Genomic DNA, 19946 nt, shown 5'->3' on the forward strand with positions numbered 1-19946 from the left:
CTTCAAAAATTGTTTTTTTTTTATATAAATAAATGCCTCTGAAGGACTTTGGGACGTATGAGGTGGTGAAAGGTGCTACAGAAATGCAAGTGATTTCTTAACCAACAGTTTGGTGGCGGCAGGATATGAAATGGAGATTTCGCCTGAACTGTCCCCCATGCATTCAGACAGGATGAAGTTTAAGGAGTTGGCAAATTGCCTCTCCCCCAGTTATTGACAAGGCTGTACTGACTCGGGTTAACTGCACTTTACTTACTAATTTGCTCGGCAGAAATTACACAGGGACCCTCCCTCTAATTGCTACTTGTACTCACAGCGACTCCAGAGCTCGCTCGGCGGATCCCTCTCCTAGAACAGCCCCGCGGGCACAACGCCGACAGCGGCTCCCGTCCGCCCCGGGACCCGCAGTCCCCACTCCGTCTCCGGCCACGTAGCGCTGGAAGGCGGGGGCAGCAGAGTGCGCGCAGGTTCGGGACAAGCCAGAGGAGGCAGTGTGTGTGTGTGTGTGTGTGTGAGATCAACCCCAAACCAGTGACTAAACCAGTGTGAAATTCACCAAACCAATGTGAAACAAAGTAAACCAGTGTGAAAATTGCTAAGTCAATGTGAAACCCACTAAACCAGTGTGAAAAACACTAAACCAGTCACTAAACCAGTGTGGAAATCACTAAATCAGTGTGAAATTCACCAAACCAGTGTGAAATTTACCAAACCAGTGTAAAAAACATTAAACCAGTCACTAAACCAGTGTAGAAATCACTAAATCAGTGTGAAATTCACCAAACCAGTGTGAAATTTACCAAACCAGTGTGAAAAACACTAAACCAGTCATTAAACCAATGTGAAAAATCACAAAACCAGTGTGAAATAAACTATACTGGTGTGAAGATCACCAAACCAGTGTGAAAATCACCAAACCTTTGTAAACATCACTAACTCAGTGTGAAACCCACAAACCAGTGTGAAATTCATGAAATCAGGGTCAAATTAACTAAGCTAGTGTGAAGATCAGCAAACCAATGTGAAAATCACCAAATCAGTGTGAATATCATGAAACCAGTGTGAAATTCACTAAATCATGTGAAAGTCACCAAACCAGTGTGAAAAATGAGCAAACCAAAGTGAAATTCACTAAATTGGTGTAAAATTCACAAAATCAGTGTAAAATTCACTAAATCAGTGTGAAATTCACCAGCCCAGTGAGGAATTCACTAAATCAGGGTAACATTTACTAAATCAGTGTAAAAGTCACAAAACCAGTGTAAAATTCACCAAACCAAGGTGAAACTCACAAACCAATATGAAGTTCACCAAACTAGTGTGAAATTCACTAAATCAATGTGAAATTCACCAAGCCACTGTGAAATTCACTAAATCAGTGTGAAATTCATTAAACCCATTTAAATTCAACAAATCATGATGAAAATCATTATAGCAGTGTGAAAATCACCTAATTGGTTTGTAACCCATTAAACCAATGTGAAGTTCACCAAACCAGTGTGAAATTCACCAAATCAGGGTGAAAATCATTAAATCAGTGTGAGAATCATCAAATCAGCCAATGCAGATCATATATCCTGTGTGCAAAACACCAAATTAACTTCAAAAGAGCCAAATCGATGTGAAATCCACCAAAATGGTGTGAAATTTGCCAGATCAGTGTGAAAATCATCAAATCAATGTGAAATTCATCAAATCAGTGTGAAAGTACCCAAATCTGTGTAGAATTCACCAAATCAGGTTGAAAATCATCAAATTATTTTGAAAATCACCAAAACAGGTGAAATCAACAAATCTGTGTGAAATTCAACAAGTCAGGATGAAAATAGTCACTTGGTAGCACAGGGCTTGAGTATTGCTGAAAAAAGAGACATTTTGTCAAAGCTTTTCATTTTGCACTCATCAGGACAATTCGCAAGAATACCAGTGTAAGGGAAAACAACAATGTATACTGTATGAGAAAAGAGTGCTGATTGGTTGGCAAGTGGACTCTGGTTGGTAGAGGCCTTGCCATGGAGAATGCATGACTCTCTTTTCATACCGTATAAATGTGTTGATTTCCCTTACATTGGTACTCTTGCAAATTGTCCTAATGAGTGCAAGAAGAAATGATTCGAATAACTGTTTCTTGTTTCAGCAACACTCAGGGTGAAAATCAACAAAGCAGTGTAAAATCACCAAATCAACATGAAATTCAACAAATCAGTGTGAAAATTTTGAAACCCAAGTGAAATTTGCCAAATCAGGGTACAAATTGCCAAATCAGAATGAAGATCACCAAAACAATGTGAAAATTGCTAAAGCGGAGTGAAATTCACTGAATCAGGGTAAAAATTACCAAATCAGTGTAAAGTTCCAATCAGTGTGAACATTGCCAAATCATTGTGATAATCAAGAAATCAGTGTGAAAATCACCAAATCAGCGTGAAATTCACTAAATCAGTCTGATATTCAATCTAGCATGCAAAACATTGGGGGAGATGATGGCTTAGTGGTGATGTCACTGGCCTAGAGTTTTTAAATTCATTCATGGGATGTGGGTGTTGCTGGCTAGGCCAGCATTTATTGCCCATCCCTAAATACCCTTGAGAAGGTGGTGGTGAGATGCCTTCTTGAACCGCTACAGTCCACGTGGTGTAGGTATACACACAGCACTATTAGGGAGGAAATTCTAGAATTTTGACCCAGAGATGCTGAAGGAACAGTGATATATTTCCTAGTCAGAAGTGGCTTGGAGTGGAACTTCCAGGTAGTGGTGCTCTCGTGTGTTTGCTGCCCTTGTCCTTCTAGATGGTAGTGGTTCCATGGGTTTGGAAGGTGCTGTCTAAGGGGCCTTGGAGCTGCATTCTTCCAGGCAAATGGGGAATATTCCATCACATTTCTAACTTGTGCCTTATAGATGGTGGACAGGCTTTGGGGAGTCAGGAGGTGAGTTACTCACTGCTGGATTCCTAGCCTCTGACCTGCTCTTGTAGCTATGATATTTATATGGCTGGTCCATTTCAGATTCTGGTCAATGGTAACCCCAGGATGTTGATAGTGGGGGGTTCAGCAATGGTAATGCAATTGAATGTCAAGGGGAGATGGTTAGATTCTCATTTGTTGGAGATGGTCATTGCCTGACACTTGTGTGGTGCAAATGTTACTTGCCACTTGTCAGCCCAAGTCTGGATATTGCCCAGGTCTTGCTGCATTTGGACATGGACTGCTTCAGCATCTGAGGAGTCACCACTGGAACATCTTGGCTAGGGGTGCAGCAGGTTCTGGAGCACAAGTCTTCAGTACTATTGCTGAAATATTGTCAGGGCCCATAGCCTTTGCAACATTTAACACTTTCAGCCATTTCTTGATATCACATGGAGTGAATTGAATTTGCATATGACTGGCATCTGTGATGCTGGGGAACTCTGGAGGAGGCCGAGATGGATCATCCATTTGGTACTTCTGCTGAATATGGTTGTAAATGCTTCAGCCTAATCCTTTGCACTGATGTGCTGTGCTCCCCCCATCATTGAGGGTGGGGATATTTGTGGAGACTCCTCAAGTATCCAATAGTAATGCAGAAGCCCTGGCTAATGCTCTGGGGACCCTGGTTCAAATTTCACCATGTTAGATGGTGGAATTTAAATTCAATTAATCAATCAGTAATCGTGACCATGAAACCATTGTCAACTGTTGTAAAAACCTACCTGGTTCACTAACGTCCTTTAGGGAAGGAAATCTGTTGTCCTTACCTGGTCTGGCCTACGTATGACTCCAGACCCACAGCAATGTGGTTAACTCTTAAATGGCCTCTGAAATGGCCCAGCAAGGCGCTCAGTTGTATCAAACCATTAAAAAGAACAAAAAGAATGAAACCGGATGGACCACCTGGCATCGACCTTGGCACCAGAAATGACAAAGGTAAATGCCTTTCAATCTTCCAACGTACTCCTTACTAACATCCAGGGCCTTGTACCAAAATTGGGAGAGCTCTTCCACAGACTGGTCAAGCAACAGCCTGACATGGTCATACTCTGGAATCACACCTTACAGATAATGTCCCAGACACCACCATCACCATCCCTGGGTATGCCCTGTCCTACCGGCAGGACAGGCCCAGACAAGGTGGCGACACAGTGATATACAGTCAGGAGGGAGTTGCCCTGGGAGTCCTCAACATCAACTCTGGACCCCATGAAGTCTCATGGCATCAGGTCAAAGATGGGCAAGGGAACCTCCTGCTGATTGCCACGTACTGCCCGCCTTCAGCTGATGAATCAGTGCTCCTCCATGTTGAATACTTCGAGGAAGCACTGAGAGTGACAAGGGCACAGAATGTACTCTGGGTGGAGGACTTCAATATCCATCACCAATAGTGGCTCAATAGCACCACTACTGACCGACCTGGCTGAGTCCTAAGGACATAGCTGCTAGACTGGGTCTGCGGCAGGCGGAGAGGGAACCAACAAGAGGGAAAACCATACTTGACCTCGTCCTCACCAATCTACCTCTCGTAGATGCATCTGTTGATGACAGTATTGGTAGGAATGACCAGTGCACAGTCCTTGTGGAGACTAAGTCACATCTTCATATTGAGGATACATCCCATCATGTTGTGTGGTACAATGATCATGCTAAATGGGATAGATTTCGAACAGTTCTAGCAACTCAAAACTCTGCATCCATGAGGCATTGTAGGCCATCAGCAGCAGCAGAATTGTACTCAACCACAATCTGTAACCTCATGGCCCGGAATATCCCCCACTCTACCATTACCATCAAGCCTGGTTCAATGACAAGTGCAGGAGGACACGCCAAGGACAGCACCAGGCATACCTAAAAATTAGGTACTTTTTTCATTTGTTCATGGGATGTGGGCGTCGCTGCCTGGGCAAGCATTTATTGCCCATCCGTAAGTGCCCTTGTTCAGAGAACATTTAAGAGTCAATCACATTGCTGTAAGCCTGGAGTCACATGTAGTATAGACCAGGTATGAATGGCAAATTTCCTTCCCTAAAATACATTATTGAGCCAGATGATTTTTTTACAACAATTGACAATGGTTTCATGGTCATCATCAGACTTTTAATTCCAGATTTTTATTGAATTCAAATTCCACCATCTACTGTGGTGGGATTCCACCCTGGGTCCCCACAGTATTACCCTGGGTCTCTAGATTACTAGCCCAGTGACAATATCACTACACCACTGCCCCCCCATCAAACTGGTGAAGCTACAACACAGGACTACTTCCCTGCCAAACAGCATAAGCAGCAAGTGACAGACAGAGCTAAGCAATTCCACAACCAATGACTCAGGTCTAAGCTCTGCAGTCCTGCCACATCCAGTCGTGAATGGTGGTGGACAATTAAACAACTCACGGGAGGAGGAAACTCCTCAAATATCCCCATCCTCAATGACGGGGAGCCCAGCTCTTCAGTGCAAAAGATAAGGCTGAAGCATTTGCAGCAATCTTCAGCCAGAAGTGCCAAGTGGATGATCCACCTTGGCCTCCGCCAGAGGTCCCCAGCATCACAGATGCCAGTTTTCAGCCAATTCAATTCATTCCACGTGATATCAAGAAGTGGCTGAAGACACTGGATACTGGAAAGGCTATGGGTCCTGACAATACTCCGGCAATTATTACTGAATACTTGTGCTCTAGAACTAGTTGCACACCTAGTCACACTGTTACAGTATAACTACGACACTGGCATCTACCCGACAATGTGGAAAATTGCCCAGGATTGTCCTGTACACAAAACTCAGGACAAATCCAACCCAGCCAATTACCACCCCATCAGTCTACTCTCGATCATCAGTAAAGTGATGGAAGCGGTCATCAACAGTGTTATCAAGCGGCACTTGCTTAGCAATAACCTGCTCACTGACACCCAGTTTGGGTTCCACCAGGGCTACTCAGCTCCTGACCTTATTACAGCCTTGGTCCAAATATGGATAAAAGAGCTGAACTCCCGAGGTGAGGTGAGAGTGACTGCCCTTGACATCAAGACAGCATTTGACCGAATGTGACATCAAGAAGCTCCAGCAAAACTGGAGTCAATGTGTATCAGAGGGAAAACTTTCCACCGGTTTGAATCATACTTTGCACAAGGGAAGATGGCCGTGGTTGTTTGAAGTCAGTCATCTCAGTTCCAGCACATCACTGCAGGACTTCCTCAGGGTAATGTCCTTGGCCCAACCATCTTCAACTGCTTCATCAATGACCTTCCTTCCATCATAAGGTCAGAAGTAGGGATGTTCGCTGATGATTTCACAATGTTTAACAATATTTGCAACTCCTCAGATACTGAAGCAGTCCATGTCCAAATGCAGTAAGACCTGGACACCATTCAGGCTTGGGTTGATAAGTGGCGAGTAACATTCATGCCACACAAATGCCAGGCAATGACCTTCTCCTACAAGAGAGAATCTAACCATCACTCCTTGATGTTCAATGGCATTACCATCACTGAATCCCCCACTATCAACATTAATGGGGGGTTACCATTGACCAGAAAATAACCTGGACTAGCCATATAAATACTATGGCTAAAAAAGCAGGACGGAGGCTGTGAATTCTGTGCTAAGTAACTCACCTCCTGACTCATTCAGTGTGAGCAAATCATCGAGTGTGTGCAAATCATTGAGTGTGTGCAAATCATTGATTCTCTGCATATCATTCAGAGTATGCAAATCATTGAGTGTGTGCAAATCATTGAGTGTGTGCAAGTCATTGAGTCTCTGCAAATAATCGAGCCTGTACCAATCATTGAGTCTCTGCAAATCACTACACTACATGTGCAAATTATAGAAAATAGAAATGATAAAATAATTACAACACAGACATAAGCCATTCAGTCCTTTGTGTCTAGGTCTGCTCTCTGTAAGAGCTACTTAGCAAGTCCCACTTCCCTGCCTTTTCCCAGTAGCCATGCAAATTTTCTCTCTTTGGGTAATTATTCAATTCTCTATTGAAAGCCACAATTGAATCTGTCTCCAGAACACACTCTGACGGTGCACGCCAGATCCTAAACCCTCATTGCTTAACCAGTTTTTCATCATGTCTCCTTTGGTTCTTTTGCCTGTCACCTTAAATCGGTGTCCCCTGGCTCAAATCACCAAATCAGTGTGTGAAAATCACTGAGTGGTTTTAGATAAAAAGAGTTAAGTAAAACCATTTCAGTTAACCTCCCTATGTAATAAAGTGATGACATGACTCACTGGAGACAGAGCACTGCAATATCAAGCCCCACTGCTCCCCAAGCCACAACAAATGTGAAAAGTTTGATCAAAGCACCTAATTGTTTTTGATTTAGGTTAACAGAATATGGGCACCAGATTTGTAAACTTAATAAGTAAAAACTGTCTATTGTACAAATTGTCTTTAACCAGTGGCAAAAGAAAGAAATATGAACTGCTAATTTCTAACACCATAACCTAAACTCTACTCACTTCTTAAATCCCTACACACACACAAACAAGACACGTAAGACACACATGGATTTTAAGGGTGGGATAAAACAGCTCAACAGCACCAACTCCAGAGTACAGGATTTGATGGGTTGATTTCGAATGATTCCTTTCAGGTCTTTGTTGATGACACAAGGTGGGCTTCCCAGCACTTTCAATCTTTAGTTCACTGGTTGCGCACTTGCTTTTCAATGTCTCTAAAGGGATTTTCACCTTTTCCTCTTGACAGGGGTTTTTCAGAGAGAAAACAGGTTATAGGGACACAAGGGAGAAAAAACAGCTTGCAGTTTTTGTGGAATTACCCAAAGAATTTTGTAGAATTGTAGAATTACTGGAACCTTACACACACTGGAGAAAGAAGTTTTTGGTATTTTTTCTTTTCAGGCTTTGAGCTTTTTTTCCTGTTGCACTGCTCTCATACAAACCCTGTTCACCTGGTTAGGAGCCAATAAAAATGTTGTTGCTAGGCAGTTCCCCATTAGACTGGACTCCTCCTCAGCTCCATCCTGTCTTTCATGGCATGCTCTGTTCCAGGACAGCAATATTGTATATATCCCTCACACTGTTCCAGTAGACATGTCTTTCAAACTGCAGCCATTGTAATTTTAATCCACATCCAACAGAAATAAAAAGATATGTTCTTTACAACAATCCAACAGAAATATAAAGATATGTTCTTTACAGTGATGTCAGCAGAGGAGAAGCAGGTAATTCCTGACTTGCTGATGAGCAGTTATTTAAGTAGTAAATGTAATAGTTTCATAAATAGAGGAGTGACAAGGCAGCTTGGAGACATAGAGTGCACATCCTGCTCCATTTGGGAACTCCAGGACATTTCCTATGTTCTGAATAAACATATGCACAGGGTGTGCCATCAGCTACAACAGGACAACTTCTGGGTTTCAGAGTTTGAGCAGCAGTTGGCATCACTGTGGCATATGCATGAGGTTGAGAGCTTTGAGGATAGCACATCTACAGATGTGGTCACCCCTGCAGTTTAAGGTTATGCAGTGAGACAGGGAATGGCCGACTGTTAGGCGGTCAAGGAGGACCAGGCAGGTAACACAGGAGTCCCTGGAGTGCATCTCATTCTCCAACCCATTCTGAATACTAGTGAGAGTGATGGCTCCTTTGAGAAATGCAGCCGGAGACCAGTCCCAGGCACAATGACTGGTTCAGCTGTACAGGGGAGAAGGAAGAGGACTGGAAAAGCAACAGTGATAGAGGATTCAATAGTTAGGGGAGCAAAGTGGCATTTCAGCAGCCACTGACGTGAATCCAGGATGGTATGTTGCCTCCCTCATGCCAGGGTCAATGACGTCACTGGGCTACTGACAGGGAAGGGTGAGCAGCCAGCAATCATGGTCTTTAACGGCACCAACAACATAGAAAGAGGGATGTCTTCATGCAGGCAGAGTTTAGGAAGCTCGGAAGGAAACTAGCAAGCATGTCCTCAAAGGTAATAATCTCCAGACTACTTCCTGTACCACGTGCAAGTGAGTATAGAAACAGGAGGGTAGACCAGATTAATGTGTGGCTGGAAAGATGGTGTAGGAGGGAGGGTTTAGATTCCTGGAACACTAGGGTCAGGACTTGGGGCGATGGGACCTAAACAAAGCTGGGACCAATTTCCTTGTGGAATGATTCGCTGGTGCAATTGGGGAGGGTTTAAACTAACTTGGCAGGGGTAAACCAGCAGATAATATCAGAGAGGAATACCAGGGTATGCAGAATGCTGAGAAATAGATAGATAGCACTAGAGTAGAAAATAGTAAGGTATTAGGTGGGGCCAAAGTAAGAGGGAATGTTATCAAGTCTGAATTAGGATTACGGTGCATGTATGTGAATGCACAGAGTGTGGTAAATAAGGTTGGTGAGCTGCAGATGCAGATTGCCATGTGGGAATATGATGTTGCTGCAATAACAGAGACCAGGCCCAAATAAGGGCAGGACTGGATAATAAATATTCGTGGATATAAGGTGTTCAGGTAGGATAGGAAAGGGAGGAAAGGAGAAGGAATAACAGTAAGATAAAAGCAAAATAATGCAGATGCTGGAAATCTGAAATAAAAACGGAAAATGCTGGAAAAACTCAGCAGGTGTGGCAGCATCTGTGGAGAGAGAAACTGAGTTAACGGTTTACCTTGCCAAGTTAGTTTAAACCCTGCCCAATTGCACCAGCAAATCGTTCCACAAGGAAATTGGTCCCAGCTTTGTTTAGGCGCAACCCGTCCAGCATGACAGGTCCCATCGCCCCAGGATCTGACCCTAGTGTTCCAGGAATCTAAAGCCCTCCCTCCTACACCATCTTTCCAGCCACACATTAATCAGGTCTACCCTCCTGTTTCTATACTCACTTGCACATGGTACTGGGAGTAGTCTGGAGGTTATTACCTTTGAGGACATGCTTGCTAGTTTCCTTCCAAGCTTCCTAAACTCTGCCTGTTAACTCTGCCTGTATCACTCTTCTTCAGAGCTGGAGAGAGATAGAGAATTCTGAAGAAGTCATATGGATTTGAAACATTAAGTTTCCCTCTCCACAGACGCTACCACACCTGCTGATTTATCCAGCACTTTGTTTTTATTTAATATTAATATAGAAGGCATAACAATATTAAGGAAAAAATTGCTGGAGAGACAGAGGGTGTCCTAGGAAGTCAAGGACAGAATCTATTTGGTAAGAGCTAAGGAACAATAGAGGTACCATTACATTGCTCGGTGTAGTCTATAGGTAACCAACTAGTGGGAAAGATGTAGAGGGACACATTTGCAAGGAAATTATTGAGAAGTTCTATAATTAAAGAGTAATTATAATGGGGGACTTGAATTATTCAAATATAGACTGGGATAGTAATAGTGTGAAGGGCAGAGAGGGGCAAAGGCTTCTTGAGTGTGTTGAGGAGAATTTTCTCAATCAGTATGTTTCCAGTCCAATGAAAAAATAGCATTCTGCACCTAATTTGGGAATGAGGTGGGCCAAGTGGATCAAGTTCTGAAGGGGAACATTTAGGGGACAGTGATCATTGTATCATAAGGTTTAGGTTGGCTATGGAAAAGGAAAAGGAGCAATCCAGAGCAAAAGCAACAAACTGGGGTAAAGCCATCTTCAGTGAGGTAAGAATGGATCTGACCAGGTAAATTGGAATCAATTCACATCGATGATAGGTCACCATTACTGAGGCAAGCTTTTTTTTTGATATCCCAGTTTTATTAACGGAATTTAAATTCTACTGTCTGCCATGGTGAGATTTGAACCCATGGCCCCACAGGATTACTGTGGACCTCTGGATTACCAGCCCAGTGAAACTACCATCACATCACCATCACCCTATTTACATGATAAACTTGTGACAGCAAATCTGGCAGAAATTTGGGAGCACACCTGGAATCCATAATGGTGAACAACGAACCAAAGAAAAATATGAAGTCTCACCGTCTTTTAAAATGTTTATTGAATGACCGGAATGTAATTTTTTAGTTCATGTGTACCAGCAACAGAAATTTACAGCAAATATCTTTTTACTGTACATGGAAGCCAGCAGTCATTTCAAATTCATAAAAATATCATAATATCCCTGAAATCAACTTCTTTACAACTATCAGTCACGCGTGAACATTTAATTCTTCAAGTACCAACAACTACTATGTAAACACCAGGAATTATTTGTGAAATTAACGTTATAAAACTCCAGTGGTCGATGCTGATCAATTTGGAGTGTTTTCTCCCTAGGTGAAGAGAAAGGGTGTTGGACACTAACCAACAGCCGTGTCCAATAAGGTAACAAAGCGCTGGTTTGCTTTCCAGCTGGCGAGGGAAGGTGGAACACCGAGCGGATGGTCATCTCGGGCACCGAGTGGCGCCAACGTGTTGGGGTGGACGGATTGGGTGCAGGAGGTGACATGACAGCCTCTCACAACTTGCTCGAACAGGTTCAGTGATGCCGAATCCCAGTTTTGCCTGCCGTGCCTCCCTGGGATCACGGGCACAAGATTTTCTGCCCAATCGTTATGGGCAAGGGCAACCTGTAAGTACCCCGAAATCCGTGCGGTGCAGACGAGACTACAGGGGGCATTATTGCAACTGCTGGGCACATTCAGAAACCCAGTCCTAATATTCTTCGTTGCAATTGCACAGCTTCGTAAAAGCCGCAGAGTTAGTAATGTCAGAAACAGTAGTGCATCTCCTGCATTTAAAACAAGCATCACCCATGTCAACTCACCAACCAGCATCTATTCATCCATAAGGGTAATTCACTCACGGAAGAGTGTGGCAATTTTGCCTTTAAATGGTAGATAAACATTTGACACAACGGCATTAATTTCACTGAATGCATCATCACATTGCAAATCTATTTCATAGAAATCGTAACACAGAAGACGGCCCCCTGTTCTCGCCCTTCATCTGGAGGTATCGATTCCAACTTCAACAACACCATAATAGCTGCACGCAAAAGCAAAGTGCCTGGCCAGGTACTTTCAGCAGGAGGAGAGTCCTCCTTTCTAGCTCTTGGAGGTAGTTCAACTAACTTATACCCCTGCTGTGAGGCAGGAACGCGAATCCCCAGGAGAAAAACTAAATTAAAACATAGCTTAAGACAGTTTTGCATTCAACGGACCTCTGTGTTGCTAAATGCAAAAAAGTGAATTTTCCAAGCACAACCGGTTAACAACAGCCACACAAGTATTTTCTTCATTTACACTGACGAGATGGACTAGAAAGGAATCTGCCGACTTCTCTCTACCCTGCTCCGATGCAATCTAGCGCTCCCAAGCACCAGCCAAGGGAGCTCTCCCCAATCTATAAGGTGAATCAGTCATTGGCCAGCACTGCACTGAGAACACATGCAAAAGAGGCATTCTGATCTGATCAGACACGGCACAGTCCCGTTCTGGTTCATTAGGAAGCTAATTTACTGCAGTGCAGAACACCAATTTTATATTCATTTTGTTTGTACTCCTCTGAATAAAATTGAATAGTTGCACGTATCTGAGATGAGGCATTCAGACATATTAGAAACAAAAACAGAATTACCTGGAAAAACTCAGCAGGTCTGGCAGCATCGGCGGAGAAGAAAAGAGTTGATGTTTCGAGTCCTCATGACCCTTCAACAGACCTGAAGGGTCATGAAGACTCGAAACGTCAACTCTTTTCTTCTGCGCCGATGCTGCCAGACCTGCTGAGTTTTTCCAGGTAATTCTGTTTTTGTTTTGGATTTCCAGCATCCGCAGTTTTTTGTTTTCATTCAGACATATTGTTCCCTCTTCAATTTGTTAGCCTTTAACTTTTCATTTGGTGATATCGATATATACAAAATGTCCAAATTATAACTCGTGATCAAAGATTCAAGTAGTGTTGGAGTCTATTTTTCACTGTTTTCGTACAATCCTGATTAATTTTTTAAAATATTAATTTTCCAAAGCACCTTTTCAAAAACACCCTGTGGTTTTAATAGTATTAATCACTGTCATTTATAAATATATATATGAAAATCATCACATCCATAATATTTTCTCATAAATTTCTACATGGTCGCATGTATATTAGACCCTGCCTATGTAAAGACGTCACGCTGTAATTACATCCTCCCACGAGTGGAGGCGCTCCAGTGTCACAGCTAGACTACAAGTACGGCGTAACTGGCTTTTATAGGTGGTTCTCATCATAAGTGGGGACTTAGGATTTTTAAATAGGAATATAAAAAGGACAGAATGTATGACTTTAAGATGGAAACTCTGAATTACGTCAGTCTGCACTGAACCAGTCTAACGCGCCTGGAAACTACGCTTGGTTTTGACTCCCTACGAACAGTCACACAGGAGATCAATGTGATATTTTCCATCCTGGTTAAAATAAAGAAGCATTCTAAGTATGTTCGCGTTTTGTCCTGTCATGCAACAGCAAATTGTTTAGCTTGATCACAGTCGTAGCAAAGTCAACAAGTTCCACAAAGTCTGAGGTGATGATGTTGACCCCATTCACACCGGGTTTCTGAGATTTCACCCAATTCATTATCGTAGGAAGATTTCTATGGGGAAAAAGTAAAAACAACAGATGAATGAATGTTTCTCATTATTTACAAATGCAAATAACGCACAAATCTCCACATCTGAATCATATTTTCCCTCCACACGAGATTGACTAGGGTGGTTCACGTCTGACTTTCCTTCTCTCCTCATTAGGAATATCTCCTCAGCTCTTTTTTGATCCTCGGCTAAAACTGGGAAATAGCTGTGCGAAAGTCACGGGTTTGGTGCCTGAGATAGTAACGATTTATTTTGGATTTCAAGGTAGTTTTTCCTTTTTTTCCCCCATTTTTGTTTCCATGTACAGTGGTCCACCTAGTGGATGAACCCAGAACTGAGAGACTGGGATTGAAATATTCATAAGGTAGAAAAGTTATTCCATCTAAAAAACAAACCTCTCTCTCAAATCCATACTCACCGGAGCACTCTTGCTAACTGTATTCCATTTACCTGTCCACCATTCACACTAGAGCCCTAGGAACATTATTATTTAGTACCTCATAATACAAAGTGGTGAGTTCTTTGTAATATACAACGTTATGATGTCTCTATTAGTCCCACCCATGTCTTTACCTCCAGACTCAACTATTCCAGCATCCTGCTGACTGGCCTCACACACACCTCCATCAACTTGAGTTTAGCCAAACATCAGCTGTCCCTATCCGAACAGGCTCCAGGGCTTCTTCGCCCATCACCTCGGTGCTCGCTGCATTGGCTCCAAATGTGGCAACACCTCCATTTTAAAATTCTCATCCTTGATTTCAAAAGCTTCCACGATCTTAGCCTTCGCTACCTCTGTAATCTCCTCCAGCCTCTCAACTCTCTGACCGCTCTGCACTCCACCAATTCCAGCCTCTCGTGCATCCCTGATTTTACTGGCTTCCCCATCGGTGGCATGTCTTCAACTGCCTGGGCCTGAAGCTCTGGAATTCCCTCCCTGAAATTCTCCACTTCTCCACCCTGCTTTCCTCCTTTAAGGCACTTCTTAAAACATACCCCTTTAACCAAAATTTGATCATCTACCTGATGGCACCTTAGGTGGCTCAGTATCCAATTTTGTCTGATAGTCATTCCTTGGAAGATCTGAATATGTTAAAGGTGCAATATCAGTATAAGAAGTTGTTACAGTATACTTCACCTGCTGGCAACCATTTTCATACAACTCTAGCCAAGGTTAACAATGAAATAGAGGGGTTTTTGATAGAGGTATTCAAAATCATGAGGACTCTGGACAGAGTTTCTTTTTCTTTCATGGGATGTGGGTGTAACTGGAAAGGTCAGCATTTATTGCCCATCCCTAATTACCCTTGAACTGAGTGATTTGCTAGGCCAGTTCAGAGTCAACCACATTGCTGTGGGCTTGGAGTCACATGTAGGCCAGACCAGGTAAAGATGACAGATTCCCTTCCCTAAAGGACATTGGTGAACCAGATGACAGTCAATGATAGTTGTCATGGTCACCATTACTGACAGCCAGTGACATTACTGAGACTAGCTTTATATTCCAGATTTATTAATTCAACTTAACTGCCATCAGCTGCTGAGGTGGGATTTGAACCCATATCCCCAGAGCATTCAGCTGGGCCTCTAGATTACCAGTCCAGTGATGTTACTGCTACACTATCATCTCCCCTTGAAAGGTAGGTAGAGATAAACTGTCCCCATTGGTGGAGGTCACAGATTTAAGGTAATTGGCCAAAGAAGCAAAGGCGACATGAGGAGAAACTTCTCCACACAGTGAGTGGTTAGGATCTGGAATGTGCTGTCTGCGAGTGTGGTGGAGGCAGGGTCAATCGAGGAATTCAAGAGGGAACTGGATTATTATCTGTAAAGGAAGAATGTCCAAGGTTACAGGGAGAAGGCAGGGGAATGGCACTAGGTGCACTGCTCATTTGGACAGCAGACACCATGTGCCGATTGGCTTCCTTCTGTGCTGTAATCATTCTGTAATTCTCTGAAATAACAATTGAATATCAGAACCTAACAGCACTAAGTATCTTTTTGGGAAGGGAGGGATGGATCCCAATTTTCAACTCTATTATGCCTTCCTTCGGAAAAAGAAAATGATCATTTTCTTTTAGTATGACTATTTGAAGAAAAATGAAGGCGTGCACTTAGAATAGAAGCAGATTGTAAACCAGCCTTGCAACGAGAGAATCGCGCAATCCGACAATCAGTCCTCGAATGACTGTTTTGGTTTGAGGTGTCAGGATGGCCTGAGACACGTGAAAGGTTCCTCGCTTTGCCCGCTCGTTCAATGTTGTCTCCAGGAACTGAACCAATTTCTGTGCATCAGTGGTGTTTGCCCAGGGGGCTGGCATCTGATTCCCTGGCCAGAGGAAGGGAAAGTCGTGGGCCAAGGGGTGGTGGTAAAACACGAGCACCTGGTTTTGTTTCAAGAAAAGAGAACAAGAGAGTTAGCAAGATAGGCTAAATGGGAAGCACTAGAATTAGACCAGTTAGAGCATTACTCAGCCTTAACTAGCTAAACCAGGACAGTGAACCACAATTTACTGTTTGAATCTGGAAAGCCAGTTGGTAAAGGATGATACTGGAGCCAGTCTTAAGTCATTCTTACATTTATTTACAGAGTGAAACATTACAAGATTATGCCTTCTAACCCAACCACACCAGTTTCAGTAAACATCTGCTTATATGTGCTCAGGTAAAACCCCAATTAATGCCTCCCAACTCTATATAATTACACACAGTTGATATACCATTAACGTTCAGATACTTTCCTTTACTAAATTCCGTGCAAATTGTGTCTACTGTGTCACAAAACTACCATATTTTTCATAATATTATTGTGGGGTGTTGCAAAGTAGGCTTATCTTTGTGTTTGTGTGTGTGTGTGTGTGTGTGTGTGTGTGTGTGTGGATGGTTCTGTCTACGTAGCTGATTTAGAGACAGATAGACTGCAAGGTTGAAATTATCAAAAGAGTTAGGTGTAAAAGAGCATGTGAAATGCTGATGAGTGAACTAGGGTAAAGTCAGCAGTTAGGGTGTGAATGAAATTTGCATTTTAGGATAAATGGAGAGGTGTTTGATTTTCAAAGAGACGTGGTAGGTTGTTTACGATTAACAAGATAAATTAGACAGGTTATTACATTGATTTTTTTCCCCAAAACTGTTGGCCATAATGACAACATAAACAATTTTTATATTTTGGGAAAAGTAAATTCCAAAGACACGTGGGAATAATGGAGTTTACAGATTAAAGAGGAAGAAATATATTTAAAGAAGGATGGAAGGCTGTGTGTGGATGGCCATGTAATATCTGAAAGGTACACCGTGTGAAACAGACTTGGGGATAAGCCTCTAGCCACTTTGCAGAAGTCTGCTGTTTCAGTAACCAAATTTTTGTTAAAAGCCTTTGGAATTCCACTGTCGATTGGGTGCTTGTGGTAACCTTGCTGGATTGTCTCTATAAATTTAAAATCTATTTTTGACTGTTGCCTTAAAGGGGATGTGTAGTTGGGAGTCTGGTTAATTAGGAATTTTGGGAATTGTTATAATATTAAGTAACTGTGTAATTGTAATCTTGTTTTTTTTTGTTAATAAATGTTTTAATTTAGCTTTTAAAATCTCCAAAGGTGTTAGTGGACTCAGTACTTTTGAATTCAGTGCACAAGTCTTCTTGTAATAAATACAAATTGCAAAACTGTTGTGAAAGAGTGGTCAAGTTTCCCTTGTAGATTTGGTCAGCCTGACAAATACCACCTGTCACATCACAACAATTGAGAGCTCTGGAATTCCCTCCCCAAACCTCTCCACCCCTCTCTCCTCCTTGAAGATGCTCCTCAAAACCTACCTCAGTTTGGTTACCTGTATTGGTTCTTTATGTAGCGTGGTGTCAAATTCTGTTTAATAATGTTACTGTTACGCAATGTGTGTGGTTTTTACAACATTTAAGGTGCTATATAATAGCAGTGTTTTTTGTTGTTATTCACTAAAAGAAAGACTTTGCATTTACATAGCACCTCTCATGACTTCAGGACGTCCCAAACTGCCTTACAACCCGAGGGACTGAGACTGACTGGACTGCTCTATGAAAAGCCAGCATGGGACTCGATGGGCTGAATGACCTCCATCCGTGCTGTAATGGCTTGATAACAACTAATGAAGTATTTTTGAAGGCAGTCACTCTCTAATGTAGGAAACCAAGCGGCCTGTAGTCCTACAGCAGGCAGAGCAATGAAAGCAGTGTTTAAAAGAGACCTCTTGCTAATGTCCATTTTAAACAGGTATATATCGTGCGAGCGAGAGATTTCATGGACTGCATTATTTCATTTCTATTGGAAAGAGCTGGCATTTATACAGGATGCTGTATGTTTGCAGGTTACCCTAAAACACTTCATAGCCAATCAGTAGCTTGCTTTTGAAGTTGGTTCACTGCTTTTACATAGACAGTAATGGCAGCTCAGCTCCCACAAACCCGAATGAATTTTTAACCAGTTAAACTGTTTTGCGGGGGGTTGTTAGTTGAGATTTGGAATGTTGTTTGTGTGCAGGGCACAGGCGCATTAGGAACAGGAGGAGGCCAAATATCCATCAAACCTACTCTGTCTTTCAATTAGATCATCTGCCTCTCAACTCCATCAACCTGCCTTTACTCCATATCCCGCAAGACCTTTGCCTAACAAAAATCAATGGCGGGGGCAGAAGCCTGGACTGGAAAAGTGGTTCAAACAGAGTCACAAGATACATGGCCGCAGGGTTGGGTTGAGACAATGCGCTGAAGGACTCTGAAGGTTGGGAATGGGGCAGTTGGCTGCAAAGACAGAGGAGTCAAAGGTGAGTTTTTTCAAGGAGGGGGTGATAATGGCACTGAGAGGGTTAGTATCTGAGGAGACAGAGCTGTTAACAACATCAAATAATGGAGTGGGGGGTGGCGAGTGGCCAAGAAGGGCGTCCGACAAACATAGAGCATGGTGTATAAACACAAGCTCTTTCCAAAGGCGATGAAATGATGGCACTGAGCAGGGAAGCCGGAAGACCAATAGGAGGACCCCGCCCCTAGCAGTGTCTCAATGGCAGCCCCTCCAGGAGAGGTGGGCACTATTGGAGAAGAGGGAGACCTATGGGGACTCCCTAAAATAGAGGCGCTCTTGAGGGCCTCCTCTTCAGCTGAAACAAAGAAGGCTCAATACCGTGAGGAGACACACAATGGAGGGATAACCCCTCTGGAAGAGAGCTTGCAGCCAGGCCTAGGCCCCTGAGCCCTGATGCTGCCACTTACTGCAGCCTGCAGTGGCCCACTAGCCTCCTGGTGAGATCCTACCTTCAAGGAGCTGGCAGTGGGTTTGGGTAGGCACACTGCCCCACTGGCAGGAAACAGTCGAGGCCTTCAAAAAATTATCTCAAAGTGGAGCCTTAATTGACTGCCTGCCTGGGCAATGAATAATGTTCCCACCTCTGGGAAACAAACCCAGAAGGGGAAACTTGTCAGTGAGTGCTATTCCAACGGAGAATCCCCCCAATTTTCCTGCCTCAGCAACCCCCCACCTCCTCCAAACCTGACTCCACAGTGCCAGGAAATTTGCACTGGTTTACAATCATGTCATTTTTGAGCCTAAGCTGAGCATCCAAACACATATCCACCACACCGTCACCAAGGTGACTGACTACCGCCTCTGTAATTTCGCCCATCTCCACTCCTGCCTCAGCCCATCTGATGCCAAAACCCTCATTTATGCCTTTGTTACCTCTAGACTCAACATTCTTTTTATTCATTCACGGGATGTGGGCTTCACTGGCTGGGCCAGCATTTATTGCCCATCCCTAATTGCCCTTGAGAAGGTGCTGGTGAGCTGCCTTCTTGAACCGCTGAAGTCCCTGTGGTGTAGATACACCCAAAGTGCTGTTAGGGAGGGAGTTCCAGGATTTCGACCCAGAGACAGTGAAGGAACGACGGCGATATGTTTCCAAGTCAGGATGGTGAATGACTTGGAGGGGAACTTCAGTGCTGCCAAAGGAGCCTTGGTGAGTTCCTGCAGTGCATCTTGTAGATGGTCCACACTGCTGCTACTGTGCATCACTATGCTGACACTGTGGAGGGAGTGAATGTTTAATGTGGTGGATGTGGTGTCAATCTAGCAGGCTGCTTTATCCTGGATGGTGTCAAGCTTCTTGAGTGTTGTGGGAGCTGCACTCATCCAGACAAGTGGAGGGTACTCTACTACAATCCTGACTTGCGCTTGTAGATGGTGGGCAGGCTTTGGGCAGTCAGGAAGTGATTTACTGATTTCAGGATTCCCAGCATCTTACCTGCTCTTGTGGCCACAGTATTTATATGGCTGGTCCAGTTCAGTTTCTGGTCAATGGTAACCCCCAAGATATTGATAGTGGGGGATTCAGTGATGGTGAATGTCAAGGAGCGATGGTTAGATTCTCTCTTGCTGGAGATGATCATTCCCTGGCACTTGTGAGTGGTGCTAATGTTACTTATTAGCCCAAGCCTGAAT

General features: G+C 43.3%; 2 protein-coding genes across 3 annotated transcripts in view; both read right to left on the minus strand.

The window, feature by feature from the left end:
• The window catches only part of LOC121290654 (pleckstrin homology-like domain family B member 1), a 250600-nt gene extending 250158 nt beyond the window's left edge, over positions 1 to 442 (minus strand). The window contains exon 1 of the mRNA XM_041211388.1: positions 315 to 442. The gene's annotated coding sequence lies outside the window, so the exon portion shown is untranslated. The remainder of the gene's footprint in view (positions 1 to 314) is intronic.
• Positions 443 to 12648: 12206 nt separating this feature from the next.
• plcxd2 (phosphatidylinositol-specific phospholipase C, X domain containing 2) overlaps positions 12649 to 19946 on the minus strand; it is a 30653-nt gene continuing 23355 nt past the window's right edge. The window contains exons 4-6 of one of the 2 annotated variants that reach the window (XM_041211471.1): positions 15622 to 15863; positions 14503 to 14562; positions 13353 to 13481 (exon numbers count right to left, since the gene is read on the minus strand). In XM_041211471.1, coding sequence (XP_041067405.1) covers positions 14547 to 14562; positions 15622 to 15863 — 258 coding nt within the window. In that variant the 3' untranslated portion in view covers positions 13353 to 13481; positions 14503 to 14546. Of the gene's footprint in view, positions 13482 to 14502; positions 14563 to 15621; positions 15864 to 19946 lie in introns of both variants that reach the window. The other variant, XM_041211470.1, reaches the window with a different exon arrangement.

This window comes from Carcharodon carcharias, chromosome 18 (assembly GCF_017639515.1).
Source record: "Carcharodon carcharias isolate sCarCar2 chromosome 18, sCarCar2.pri, whole genome shotgun sequence".
Taxonomy (NCBI): Eukaryota; Metazoa; Chordata; class Chondrichthyes; order Lamniformes; family Lamnidae; genus Carcharodon; species Carcharodon carcharias.